Source organism: Pseudonaja textilis, chromosome 8 (assembly GCF_049901715.1).
Source record: "Pseudonaja textilis isolate UNSWEBS1 chromosome 8, rPseTex1.2, whole genome shotgun sequence".
NCBI classification, from domain to species: Eukaryota; Metazoa; Chordata; class Lepidosauria; order Squamata; family Elapidae; genus Pseudonaja; species Pseudonaja textilis.
In genome coordinates, this window is record NC_141997.1 from 16923704 (window position 1) to 16936976 (window position 13273).

At 48.4% G+C, this 13273-nt stretch overlaps 1 protein-coding gene across 1 annotated transcript in view; it reads right to left on the bottom strand.

The window, feature by feature from the left end:
* Positions 1–8087, bottom strand: part of SHOX (SHOX homeobox) — a 27976-nt gene extending 19889 nt beyond the window's left edge. Inside the window, exons 1-2 of the mRNA XM_087938413.1 lie at positions 7445–8087; positions 3314–3522 (exon numbers count right to left, since the gene is read on the bottom strand). Of these exons, the coding sequence (XP_087794539.1) occupies positions 3314–3522; positions 7445–7769 (534 nt within the window). The 5' untranslated portion in view covers positions 7770–8087. The remainder of the gene's footprint in view (positions 1–3313; positions 3523–7444) is intronic.
* Between the last annotated feature and the right edge of the window lie 5186 nt (positions 8088–13273).

Here is a 13273-nt window from a genome sequence, read left to right on the forward strand (position 1 = left end):
CTGGGTTTCTCATAGGCGCGTCTGCAGACTAACAGCTTTAATCAATTTCAGGCCGAGAGTTGCGGATTTAACTGGATTTTGTTTTGACCGAGAGCAAAACGAATCTCCCTTGAAATGAAAACTCCAGCCACGATCCTCATCAACCACGGCCTTGACATAAAAATAAGTGATCATATCTATCAAGAGAAATTCTTCATCTTATAAAGCCAGGCTACTCAATCGACAATTATTAAAGGAGTCTCTAATTTGCTTATATGATATATATATTTTTTTTTAAAAAAAACGGATGTGCATTTTAAGACGTTGGGAAAGAGGAGATATTCGCTTCCTTGGCCGAAGAGGGAAAGTAGCTACATTCTAGGGGTTTGGCATGGAAATGACGCGGGACCTTCCTTTTTATAGACCCAAGATCAACCTGACTTTCCCTGCTTCGGGTTAGAAGCCTGACACCACTCACAAAAAATGGGTTGTGTGTCAAGTGCGAATCTCCAGAGCGACGGGTCTCTATAGCGGAAACCCTCTGTAATACCTTACTACAACCCGAGACCCGGTTCCAAAGCCCTTCTGACTCCCCGGCCGTGAGTCCCGTTCTCTTCGGTCCCGTCCGCTTAAGGCCCAAAGGCTCTGTGCCAGCTCGAAATATCAAACCCCCTTCCCCGTTCCAGCTTCGGGAGAGGGCGAGGAGGAGGCGTGGAAGTGATGAATTAGCCCAAGAGCAGAGTCTTCATAAATCAGCCCGGGTGTGATTCCCGATCAATTCCAACTAGTCATGAATATGCTAAGTAAAGCGCAGGACAGTGTTTTAGACAGTTATTTCTTCATTAAGGATCACTCAGTGATTTCTCTCACAAATGCTCTAATCTGATTTCCTTTTGATTTCCATTAGAGACAGTGAATAATGACATTTAATTTAGCCCTGCGCCATAAAACCCAAAGATATTTGCTCGTAATTGAATTACTGCCTACCCTTCACTACGGTCTCATAACTTTCAATTATAACCCTGACAGCTGGGCGATATGAGTTGCCGGTACAACACTAAAAATAAAAGGTTAATAAGGAGTAGCTACCGCAGGAGCTCCAATTTATTTGCAGCAGATTTCCACACTAAATTGAAACTAGAGCCTTTAACAACAAGGGACAGGAGCTATTGACTAGGATCAGAAGACAATTCTCAAAGTACTAAAATATCTATTTTGGAGTGAGGGGGCGGGGGTCTCTTCCGTTGCTTCCTTTCTTTTACCAAACAAGAATAAGATCTTGAACCACTCCTATCAGGCACATCAAGCCCTGTTTATGTTTAAATTAAGGGCGGTCGGTTTTCTCAGCGGCCGCTCTCTTTTAAATATTTCTTTTCTATCAGGCTGAAGTCTTTCTGGGTGTATAGCTTTTATAGATTTCGTGTGAAAAAGGGGGCAATTTTGCCCGGAGGAAGGGAGCGGAGAACAAATATTTCAAAAACCTGCAAACACTTGGAACACCAATTTTCCTGTAACTATGAATATCCTGTTAGAGTGTTGGACTAACTCCAGTAATAAACTGTTTTAAAGAAGGAGTGCAAAATTCAACTACAAGTAATTTATTTTAATGAAAACTTTGTATCGAAGCCCTCCCAAGAACATTACCGGAGACTTTCTCTTGTAAGGAACTGGAAAACGTGACATAAAAGTTGATGGCGCCTTCAGCCAAAATTTAATCTAATTCATTTATTGTAGCCGATTCTATTGGGGGGGGGGGTGGAAGCGGAGGAGAACTGAAACCACTACAACCTTCTTCCCTGCTACTGTTTCTTTTCCAAAACCAGCAAATGTACATGAAATATTCCCGTTGCTTGTCATAAAAAAGAAAACGTATCACATTCATTTGGAAGGGGGAAATTACAATGAAAATGATTATTACAATGTAAACAAACTTGTTTCCCCAGGAGTATGTGCTGGTCCCTAGAGATCTAATTCTGGTGATTAGTTTAGAACATGCTCGATAATATTAAATCCATGAGGAGGAAGTCGATCTGATGGGAAACTAAGAGTCTAAAACCAAAGCATCCCGTTGAGATTCTCCTAAGGATGCCTTCTCTTCCTTCCTCACCTCATAAAATAGTCAAAGAAAGGGCAATAAGCTCCCGGGCATAATTTTTTCTGCACCTGCCTTTGACTTTAAAACCTGGTGCTGTAAGGTTTTGTCAAAGATGATTTTATCAAAATTCCTTTCCTTACTTAATATCTGACTCGATGGGTCACTGTTGCCAATCCTGGCGTTCTTTTAGCTTTGCGGTCTGTTTATCTGGTTACTTCAGAAGATGGTGACCTGTAGCTTTTATATAAAACCATAGGCGTAACCAGTTTGAAGAACTGAAGTCCAATCTAATAGATCTAATTGCGATCAGTGATTACAAGTATTTGTATCTTTTTGCTGCCATCTAGTGGTCGCCCGGATTTCTTTTACCCTAGCATGGGCAACCCCAGATTGGATGGACGAACGGATGAATGGGGGACAAAGACAGAGAGAAGATAATAGATAGAAGCTATAGGTTGGATGATGGATGGAGGGATAGATGGATGGAGGGATAGATGGATGGAGGGATAGATAGAGATAGATAGATAGATAGATAGATAGATAGATAGATAGATAGATAGATAGACAGACAGACAATTGTTTTCTTAAGTTTTTGCGGGTATTTAGATAAATAGATAGATAGATAGATAGATAGATAGATAGATAGATAGATAGATAGATAGATAGATAGATATGCACACAGGCCACAGATGCCTTGGTGAATTATCAGTACATAATCCAAACCTATTCTTAAGGATTTAGAGACATTATATTTTAAGGGGCATCGGGGAGGGAAGAGCAGATGGGGTCCTATGAATTCATGCTCTTGTTATGCAAGTCAAACAGAGGCACATTTCCCTTCGGCTCTGGATTATCTACTCCCAAAGCACCCAGCTTTTTCCATAGCCATTGTCCCCGCCCCGCCCGGCCACAGAGCTCAACAAAAACAAAAGAGAAAAGAGAAAGGGGTTTGTTTGGTTTTTTTTTTTTCCCCGCTCCTGGCTGGGTGTTAAATCAAGCAGCTGATTGGTCGGAAGTGGGATCAAGGAGACGCCGAGCGTTAGGTGGAAACGAAAAGCTTCGAGGGGGCAAGAAACCGAGCGCAACAGCCCAAGCTAGAATCCGGTCCCCATCTTCCCTTCCCCCCCTCCGCTCCGCCGTTGCCTTGACACGTGTCCTGATGTTGTTCTACAAGGCAACCGGCCTCTGAACTAAAAGCCCAGCAGAGAGGACGGATGGCAGAGTCTCTTCCTCCTTTACCTGCACCCTCGCTTCAGACAGCCCCAGCCTCTGGCTCAGCTCCTCCCTCATGAAGGCATCCGGATAGTGCGTCTCGTCGAATAGCCTCTCCAACTCGTTCAGCTGCTCCAGGGTGAAATTCGTTCTGCTCCTCCGCTGTTTCAGTTTCGTCTGGCCGTCCTCGTCCTCGGATTTCACCTCCTCCCGCTTGTCTTTGCATTCGTAGATCCCTAAGGGTGGGGGAGATGAAGAAAAGGAGAAAGGGAAAACGTCAGACCTGGGTACCAGAAGCCTTCTTCTCCAAAGGGGGAGGGAGAAGTTTTCCTACGCCATTGAGCAGGCGATTGACCCCCAGGAGCTCAGCATAAGAAAAGGCGAGAGAGTTTAGTTTAGGATACTTGGGATAGGGGCTCAGTCAATATTCGCTCATGAGTCCAAGGGAGGATTGAAGCAGGCTTCTTCTCGCGCAAAGACACTTCCAGGGTCTCGTGGGATTCCTTTCCTTTGATAGGAGACGGGGTGGTGGTCTACAGGCAGATCCGCTGTGCAATAGGAGTGCCTTAACCTCGCCATCTGCCCGTTTTAAAAGTCTCTACTTTCCCCTGTTCTTGTGGGCAATTCGAAAGACTGAATATCAGCTCCACCGATCGTGGTTATCATGTTAGCTCTGATATTCGATGTAGAAATGAATCCTCAACTCGATCACCAGAACACCGTCTGCCCTTCACGATACTGTAAACAATTCAGGGAACCGGGAAACAAGAAATCAATTTAGACCCCATCCCTTATTATAAGCGACGTATTTTCTCCCATGCATACATGAGTTGTTTGTTGCCTATTAACTTTATATAGAGCGCGTAGCATTATTCTTAGCAAACGTCTAGAAGAGGTCTGCAGTGTTTTCAACTTTCTCGTATAGCCTACAAACAGAGGATTTCTGGGTGGTGTCTTGCCCAAGTACTAAATAGGCTTAATTTTGTGTTCAGACCAGCTCAGTTGTGCTAGGTAAGGGAAATGGGTTAGCGGAGTGGGAAGTATAGCGAAAGCTTGTGGGACGGGCAAACTTTCGGATCAGAGTTATAAAGCTGTTTTACACGGTCAACTTAAGCGAGACTTGGGGGAGGTTAAAAGAACAGAAAATGAAAGGGGGCGAGGAACGGGTGTCCATTCACGAAAACGTGATGGGAAATGTCCTTAACTTGCTCTTATACCCTTCAAATCTGGAAGGGGAGATTCGTTTAGATATTTGAGAAATAGGTAGAAAATAAGCGCGTAGGAGACGCAGCGAGAGCCTCCTCTACACCACTTTGTACAAAAGTTTACAGATCCCAAGGATTCCGCGCTATGCGTTTCCCCTCCCCAGAGCTTATGGGAAAGAGTCCTCGCTAGACACCAAAGGGCCCGCTACCGTGAGAAACACACCAGCACACGCATATATGGCCCGCAGGCGTCACGCTACTAGCGCAAAGAGCTGGTGGAGAAGCACTAGGAGGAAAAGAGGGAAGGACGCAGGAGAATTTGAGTCGGATCGGGGAAGAGAGAGGGGAGCGTGCTTTCTACAAAGTCGGGGAGAAAGAAAAATATATGGGGGCTTGAGTTGGCAAGCTAGGAAGAAAAGTAATCGCCCAAGGCGTTCTTGTTGGCAAGAGGGCACCTCGTAAGGCCCGGCCAGGGAGGGATGGGGCAGGTTCGGGCCAGGGATGGCTGGTGGAATGGAGCCCTCTTCCCTGGTTCTGTCTTGGGGAAAACAGCGGGCCCGAAGGCATAAGGAGAGGGACCGCTGCCTTGATTTTGAGGGCTGCTCCGGAAAGCTCAGGATTAGATCCCCAGGTTTAAAAATCACCATTTTTGCAAAACGAGCGCGACCTTTTCCAGCAATAGTTTTTCTCTTGGCCCCTGCAGCAAAGGAAGCTCCCGAATTTCTCTTTTAGCTGGCACAAAAGATGTATTCCCTTTGAGTTGAATTTCCATATAAATGCCCCCCTTTTTTTAAAAAAAATGGCTGCAATGGAAACACGGCTGCTGGTTTCCTTTTTAACTTCGGCCCCCTTGCTCAATGAAATCAGTTCACTAATATTGAAAAGCTAAAATTCGGGGACTATTCATCTTAGGTGACACGCTGAAAAGTCATTTCGAAGGGGATTCATCTGTGGCAGCCCAAGAAAATTGTAGCGGAGATTTTTGAAAGAGCTTTAGTCTACTTTCAATTAGTCTCCCAAGGAGCATAAAAGCGGTGGTGGTGCAGCACGACCCATAGTACCGATTTTTTTTTTTAAATTACTTCCAGACTATCAGTGCTAGACACTGTAGTTAGATGTTTTTACCCACCACCAGATCAAAGCTATACGAATTATACTCCCATGCAGGAGTTCTGTGCCACCGAGTGACAGAACCAGAATTTCCCCGTTTGCCACACAGCTGCCCTTCCTTTACAAGCACGTTTTGGGTGTTTTATCCACGATATTTATTCCCCTGGACTTTTTTTTTTCTATGAACCCCAGTTTTGTGGAGCTAATGAACGCTTCGTTTCAGACTGACCAAAGACATTTTGTAGGAGAGATTTGGATATTGTGGATAAACAGCCCATTTTCCTTCACAAGTGACCAAGTCAGATAGATAGATAGATAGATAGATAGATAGATAGATAGATAGATAGATAGATAGATAGATAGATAGATAGATAATTTGTATATAGTGCATTGGGCGTGGATTCGTGCATTTTGGGAGGTTATGCACACATGCATATTGTAAAACTATTTAATCTTCACAGGGTTTTCTAAATATGGTTGCTTTGGATTTGTTAGAACCTGAGTTTCCTGGATAATCATTAGACCTTTATTTATATTCAGTCATTCTTGAACTGATACACAGATAGCTTAGAGATCGATCGATCTTAAAATCATTACAGTAAGGCCGTTGGGAATGTAAACTATCACTTCATCCTAAAGCTAACCTCTCTTTTAGACTACAAGAGATCTAATAAAAAGTACTGGCAAGTCCAGCTGATATTACATGGGATTTTAGTGAAAGGGTCTTTCGGACAACGGTTGAACATCTGCTTTCTCTGAACCCATTTAGAACAGAGGGACCCCTAAAATACGGTTAATTGGATTTACTTTTCAATGGACCTGTCAAGGTTCTTCTATAAATTGCCAGACATCAATAATGCCAGTGCTTCGCATTGTTTTAGAAAATAAGAATGGGGAAAGATTCCTTTAAGAAACGGAATTACAGTTTTTAAAGGAGTGACCTTTCCCTTTTCCTGCTCTGCTTTTAATACTAACGCAGTCAACACCGAAAGTGCCAGGAGCCGGAGACGCTTCCGTTTCGAACCTAAGAGATACTTGGATTTAATTCTATCGGGTTTGCCCGGGAACAGAAGGGGAGTAAAACTCAGTCTTAAGTTTGCTTAACTTCCTCTATTCGGTTTCTTTTCCTTTTCTGTAGCTCCTATTGAAAGCGTCCTCTCTACTCTAACTCGAAAAGGGGATCTTTTCTTCAGTGCGACAGACCCTTACAGTCCAGAAGCAAAAAGCAGTACGGTACAACGGTTCAGGTGAAAGGCTTGGACATCATCTTCATCCTCATCCGTCCCCCAACCTCACAACAAAAAACAAGATTTCCGGAATATCCTAAGCGAGGGGATTCTTACGGGCTCGACAAGATGCAGAACACCTCCGGCCAACTCATTTTGAGCTTATGAGCTCTTTCCCCCATCCCAAAGCTCCCCACATCTCCTTCCTGGAATCATTTTAGCTCTTCTGCCGAGACCAACCCCAGAACCGATTCTGCCTAATGCTCCGACCTTAAGTTGCCCGCGAAAGAAAAGGGGCCGCGCGCGCAGTAGCCGTAGAGGGGTAAAAAACTCTTTTCCTTCTATTGTTTAAATTCACTTAAAAGGAAAGGGGAAGCGGGACTGCTGAAGTTTGAGGCTCCTTTTCCTATCTGAATGCTCTTCGCTGCTGCTCTTATTGCCACCATCATCACCATCGCCACCTCTCCTCTCTCGTTACCGTCCTCCTCGGCCCCATCTCTATGCTATACAGTTTCGCCAAAGGGAAAGGGCCCCCGGGAAGGAAGGCGCGGGACGGCCCAAGCCGGCAGAGAGGCATCATCTGCTGGGTGCCTGGGGATGAAGAGATTCCTCGTTACCTTCCGAGGTCCTGCTGGAGTGGTTGAAGTCCTTGAGTTTGTCCTTGTCGCTCTCTCCGGGCTCTTTGAAAAGGTGGACCGGACAGTGAGGGCCGCCCTCGGCCAGCTCCTGCAGGCTAGTGGCATCGGAGCCACCCAGCTCTCGAGTCCGCGCCAGCCCGCTTTCCAAAACTTCCCGGTACGTGATGGACTCCTTCTTGTGACCGCCACCTCCTCCTCCTCCTCCACCTCCTCCACCTCCGCCGCCGCCGCCGCCACCACCACCGCTGCTCTCTTTGCTTTTCTGGTCAAAAGATTTGGACACAAACGCCGTAAGTTCTTCCATGATGACCCGGCCGGGCAGGGGATGAAGCCGGGCCCTAAAAAAACCCACCGCCACCACCACCACCGAACCGCCAGGCCAACTTGTTCCACCGCCAGCGATCCTGCCGTTGGGCTTTGCGCAACTCGTCGGATGAGGCTCCGTTCGGGAGTCCTGCCCGTGGGGTCCCTCTTGTCCAGGCTGGGGAGAGAGGGGGGGGGGCTGTAGAAGCGCGCACGCGCGCTCCCGCCTATGTGTGAATGTGTGTGTGTGTGTGTTTGCGGGCGCGCGCGCGCTCAGATACCCCCTTGTCCAGGAGCTCTAGAAACAGAAGAGGCTGGATCGGGGGTTAGATCACTCCCGCTGTTATTTATGCCTTTCAATTTGAGATCCCACTATTTATACTGGGCTACTTTAGCCCACCCCCCCCACCCCCCCAGCTCTCGCTGTCTCCAGCAATTATTGCCTCTTTCCCAGTCGCAGGCAGGCGCCGGAGAGCGTTTTTTCCCCCTCCTCGGGCCAGCAATTGGCTTGCTTTACGTTTCATCACGCGCTGCCGTCCGCTGCACCTTGATTTCGGGAGCCAAAGAGCAGAAAGAGGCGGAGGGAGAAAGCCAACGAGCCCCTCCCTCCGCGCTCCCCCCCTCCCCAAACAGGTACCTCGTGGCCGGCGTGCTTTGTCAGGGTTTGCAGGAACTCAACCGGCGAGGGGTGTGTGGTGGTGGTGGGGACAAAAGTCGAAGACGACTTTATTGCCTGCCACGAACTCGCGTGGACTTATAGGAGACGGACAAACGGGCAGGGGAGGAGAAGCCAGAGAGAAATAAGCTGGTGGTTCAATCCAAAGGTAAAAATCGAGTCCTGCTGGAGAGACCAGTGTTGCTTTATAACTGTTGGGTCTTCCTTGATTTTTGTCGCTCTTCTCGGTCTTCTTCCCCCCTCCCTTCCCTTAAATCCTCAATATGGGGCGGTTTCGGCTGGGATCTCCCGCAGACTTTTGGTGGGGAGGCCGTTCCGCGCCAGGAGGATGAGCGAGAGAAGTCGGGAGGGTTCGCGGCGTTTGTTTCTCTTGGAAGTTAGGCCAGGACACAGAGAGAGAGGGGGGGGAGAGAGGGAGAGAGAAAGAGGGAGGGAAGGAGAGGGGGAGAGAGAGGGAGGGGAGAGAGAGGGAGGGAGAGAGGGAGAGAGAGAGGGAGGGAGGGAAAGAGGGAGAGAGGGAGAAGAAGAGGGAGGGAGGGAGGGAAAGAGGGAGAGAGGGGAGGGAGGAGAGGAAGAGACAGGGGAGAGAGAGGGAGGAGGGAGGAAGAGAGGGGAGAGGAGAGGGGGGAGAGGGAGTGTAAGAGAGGGAGAGAGAGAGGGAGAGGGAGCGAGGAGAGAGAGAGAGACCCCGCCTTCAGGTATCGAAAGGGAGGGGTCCGGGATCCAAGAGAGAAAAAGCAGATCAGCTTCCATTCTCACCTGACAAACTGCAGGCTCGTTTGTCCTTTCAGGCAATGCAATCCGGGGTTTCCGCCACCGACCGAAGATGAGCGAGTCCCTGGTGGAAAGAGAGCTTCCGGAGGGGGGGGCGGCTGTAGGGTTTCACCAAGCGAAGAGGGGGGCTGCTCCAGAACACCTAAAGGCCCTTAAGGGGTCTTGCATCGCAACTCCCTGCGCCAAAGTCAATCCCGCTGAGACCCAAGGAAACTTCCAGGCAGAAGCGGATCCTCTGCTTTTTCGGGCGCCCGCAAGGCGCGCTTTCCTTATTACGGCCCCTCCAAATCTGCCAGAGCAACACCCGAGGCCGATCCCCTTTGTAGATCGAAGCGATCTTTTCAAATCGCCCCAGGGAAGGAAAGAGATTCATCTAAGCGGGGATGAGAGGCGGAAAGTAACCCCCCACACACACACACACACAAACCCCTTTTCTTTACCCTGCCGGATTCAGCACCTCTAAGTTAGTAGAACTAACCTCTAGTTAGTACAACGCATGTGCCCGGACCGAAGGCAACAAAGCCCCCATCGCTTGGCTGGCCGGTTCTCCCCCCCCCCCCCGTCCCGACTGGCCCTGCTTCCCTCCTGTTAAGGACGAGTTCACAACGGCGCTTGTGGTTCAAAATGAACCCCCGTTCCAATCAAGGAGTGGCCTTAGGATTCAGGGGCTGGCAGAGCCTTCCTACCGACTCCCTCGGCCTCACTCCACCTCTGAGATCGGAGCAGAGCAGAGCCGGTAGCGGCAGAGCTTGAAAGACAAACGCTCCGATCTTGCGTCCCGCTGTTTCCCTTTCAAAGGTTAAACGTCCCCTGGCACCTCTTCGGGGGGAGGGGGGGGGTTGTCTGGGGAGGTCAAGTTCTCGCTTCCCTCTTGCTTGGACAACTCTCCACCCATCTTAAACCGCTGTTTCTCTCTCTCTCTCCCTCCCTCTCCCTCTCCCTGTCTCTCTCCCTGTCTCCCCCTCTCCCGCTCCCTCTCCCTCTCTCCCCGTGCGCTGTCAAAGTCTCCCGACTTAAATCCGCGGGACGTAACTGCCCAGAAGAAACCCACGGGGAACTTCCCAGCCCAGAAAAATCCCCCGGCAGGATCTACCCTTCTTTACCTGCCAGAGAGGGGGCCAATATTTTAGTATCTTTTATTTTATTTTAACCTTTCCAAGGAGTGCTTTCCTCCCCCGCGCCCCCCGTTTCACTCTCTCCACACGCCCGCACACCCAAAATTTTGCTCCTGAGTTCAGTGAATCCTTGGGTGTTGTAAATCACCCTGTAAAACTAAGTATACCCATTCTGTGCACTTTTTGGAGCGAGTCTTTTCGAGTGTGATCTTGGGTCCAGGCAGGGTAGTGGGCTAAGGAAGAACACCTTCCCCTCCCTCTTCTTTTCCGCTCTTCTCCCCCCTTTTTTTTTCCTTCTTTCTCTGAGGCCTTTTTAATTAATCCGCTGATACCCACAGCAGCCGCAGCCTTGGCACTTCCACCAAGGGAGAGTGGAGGAGGGAGGGGGGGGGAAAGGGGGAGAGGAAACAATTAATAAAAGCGCTTTTTAAAAGGAGATCAATTCCGGCGTGAATTTTAAAATCATTATCTGGAGGAACTAGGATTGATCGTTTGATCTCCAGACATTTCCAAGGGGCCTTGCCTTCTCCAGGAGGGTTCAGTCAGCGAAGACTGCCGAACAGAACCAGGTCGTATGTTAAGGACCGCGCCAGTTAAACCAAGCACTTTGGAAAGCCTAAAGAAGGCATCTGATGAGAGCGCGCGCTTCTAAGGCAGACGTTTCGGAGAAGTCACCGAGCCTATGTGAGGCTTGTTATCTGATGAGACCTGGCTTTCTTTCTCAGCACCTCACTTTACACACACACACACACACACACACACACACAAAACACTCCCAATAGTCTGTTGACTTTCCCTTGGAGGAAACTTGGGGCAGATCTTTCTTTAGGCCAGGCAACAACTATGTCAGGTAGGTCAAGAAACAGAGAAATCGACCCAGCTGGGTTTGCTTGGCTTCAAGAAAAAGAAATTGATGGCAGGTTTTACACAGTTCCAGCACCGACCAAACCCCAGCCCCTCGGGGAATTCAAGTTTAGGCAGAATATAAGTGATTGAAAAGCAAGGCAACCCCGCCAGTGAATTAACACCTCTAGGCAAGTATTTTGAGGTAAACTACTTGAGGATGGCACTTTTAAAAAAGCCTGAGGTGACTAAAAATGTAGATCGCCCTTGAACCTGGCGAGGGGTTCTTTGGGGATATCAGCGAAATAACAGGCGAGCATCAAACAGAGAAGAAGCCATTTTCTGGCCCCAAATGTTATGCAGCCAATAATCTTGGGTGGTTTTCTGAATATTTGTTTGAGGGACAGTTGCTAGGGGTCATTTTCCCCCTCCCATTTTCTTTCTTGCATGGCTGCTTTTCATTTTTGCTATCTACATTTTTGTTTTGTTTCGTTAGCAGCCTACAGACATCACCAGAAGGAATCTGAAATCCTCAATTTGGAGATGGGTTTGACCGCAAACTTCCACCGTCCCCCATCCCGCTATTTGGCTCCCAGCGAAGGTCCAACAGCACCAAATTGCGGAAGGCGTCAGCCTTCTCACCAGTAGGGGGGAGAGTTTCTTCCTGAAGTCTTTCCCCACACACTTCCAAACCACCTCCCCTGCCACTCGCATTCTTCTTGCAAGTGCCTTTGCCATGTCTTCCCGACCCTATCAAATGCTACGCGCCTGCACCCAAGGAACAAAGTCACGTGCTTATTCGCTTCCACGGCCTTGGCTCTGGGAAAGGTATGCAGATGTGATCTCCTCACGCCTGGATTTCTTTCCGTCTGTACCCCGGGCGGGTTTGAAAAGTTCAGGCAGCCTGACAATCGGGAAGTCTTCTTTCAGAAAAATTGGGGAACCATTTTCCCGACTGAATTCGAAATGAATGAATCCCCCATGTTAAATCGAATTAATTGCATGACCAGGATAAACCCCATTGATTGTACCGTGTATATTTGATATTACTTTCTAAAACTACTACCATGTTTAATTTTTCTAATCATCCAGGTAGTTCCTCTTTGTAGAAGCGTTTACTTAGGGCCATCCAGAAATGGGGGAAGGGCAAGTTTCAAAGAAATGTGCTTCGAGGTCTACCTTAAAAGGTCATAGCAATAACGCCTGTATCCCCCACCAATTGCCCTAACCACCTGGGCAAGACTCCTCAATTGCGGGTTCCGTGCAGATAAGTATGTGTGAAAACGATCGTCAATAGGTTCGACACAGGCCCGATTTTTCTTGGTAGGTGGGAGTTGTTTGATTTATTTATTTTTTGAGAGGGAGACAGAGAGAAAGAGAGGGAGGGAGAGCTATTCTGCTTTGGACATTTTCGGATCCTGGGAAGCTGCCATTCCCAATTATGCAGGCAACCCCAAATGGGGCGGGGGGGGGGTGGAGCACATCCCTGCTTCATATCAGGGCCCTACTAAACGATAGCTAGGAAGCCAAACCACTGCATATTTTTTTTTTTGCTCCTGGCGATTTAACGACCATCCTGTGTCAAAGACAGGTTCGCCTATATGCGAATTCCTTCGCAGCATTATACCATCTACCAAGCAATTAAGCCTTGGCAGAGCAAGAAAGAAGGTGGCACAAAAGTTGTTGTTTTTTTTAAAGCCCAAACTTTTGCTTTCCTGGAAGACAGGTTTGGAGATGGAAGCGATCTTGAATCTTGGATCGCCGAGTAGGAGGAGTGGACTTTCTTCTCGCCTCCTGCTTCGCCTGGCCAAGACTGGGTGAAAATCCCCAAATCCATCTTCGGGGGTGCTTTGCCTAGGCTCCATCCCTGGGGGTGGGGGCCTTTCTTACTCAAGACCGATTGAAAGGAATGGCACTTCGGCAGGAGCTGAGCTGGTTGAGAACCATGAACCATGAATATGTGGGCGCCCCGATAGACTCAAAGGTGGAAACGGATCGACTTAACGAGTTTGCAAACCGGGGGCGCAGAGGATTGGGTTTTTTGGGGGGGGGTGTTTTTCTTTTGCGGGCGTGGGGGGGAAGGTTAAGTCCTGGTTT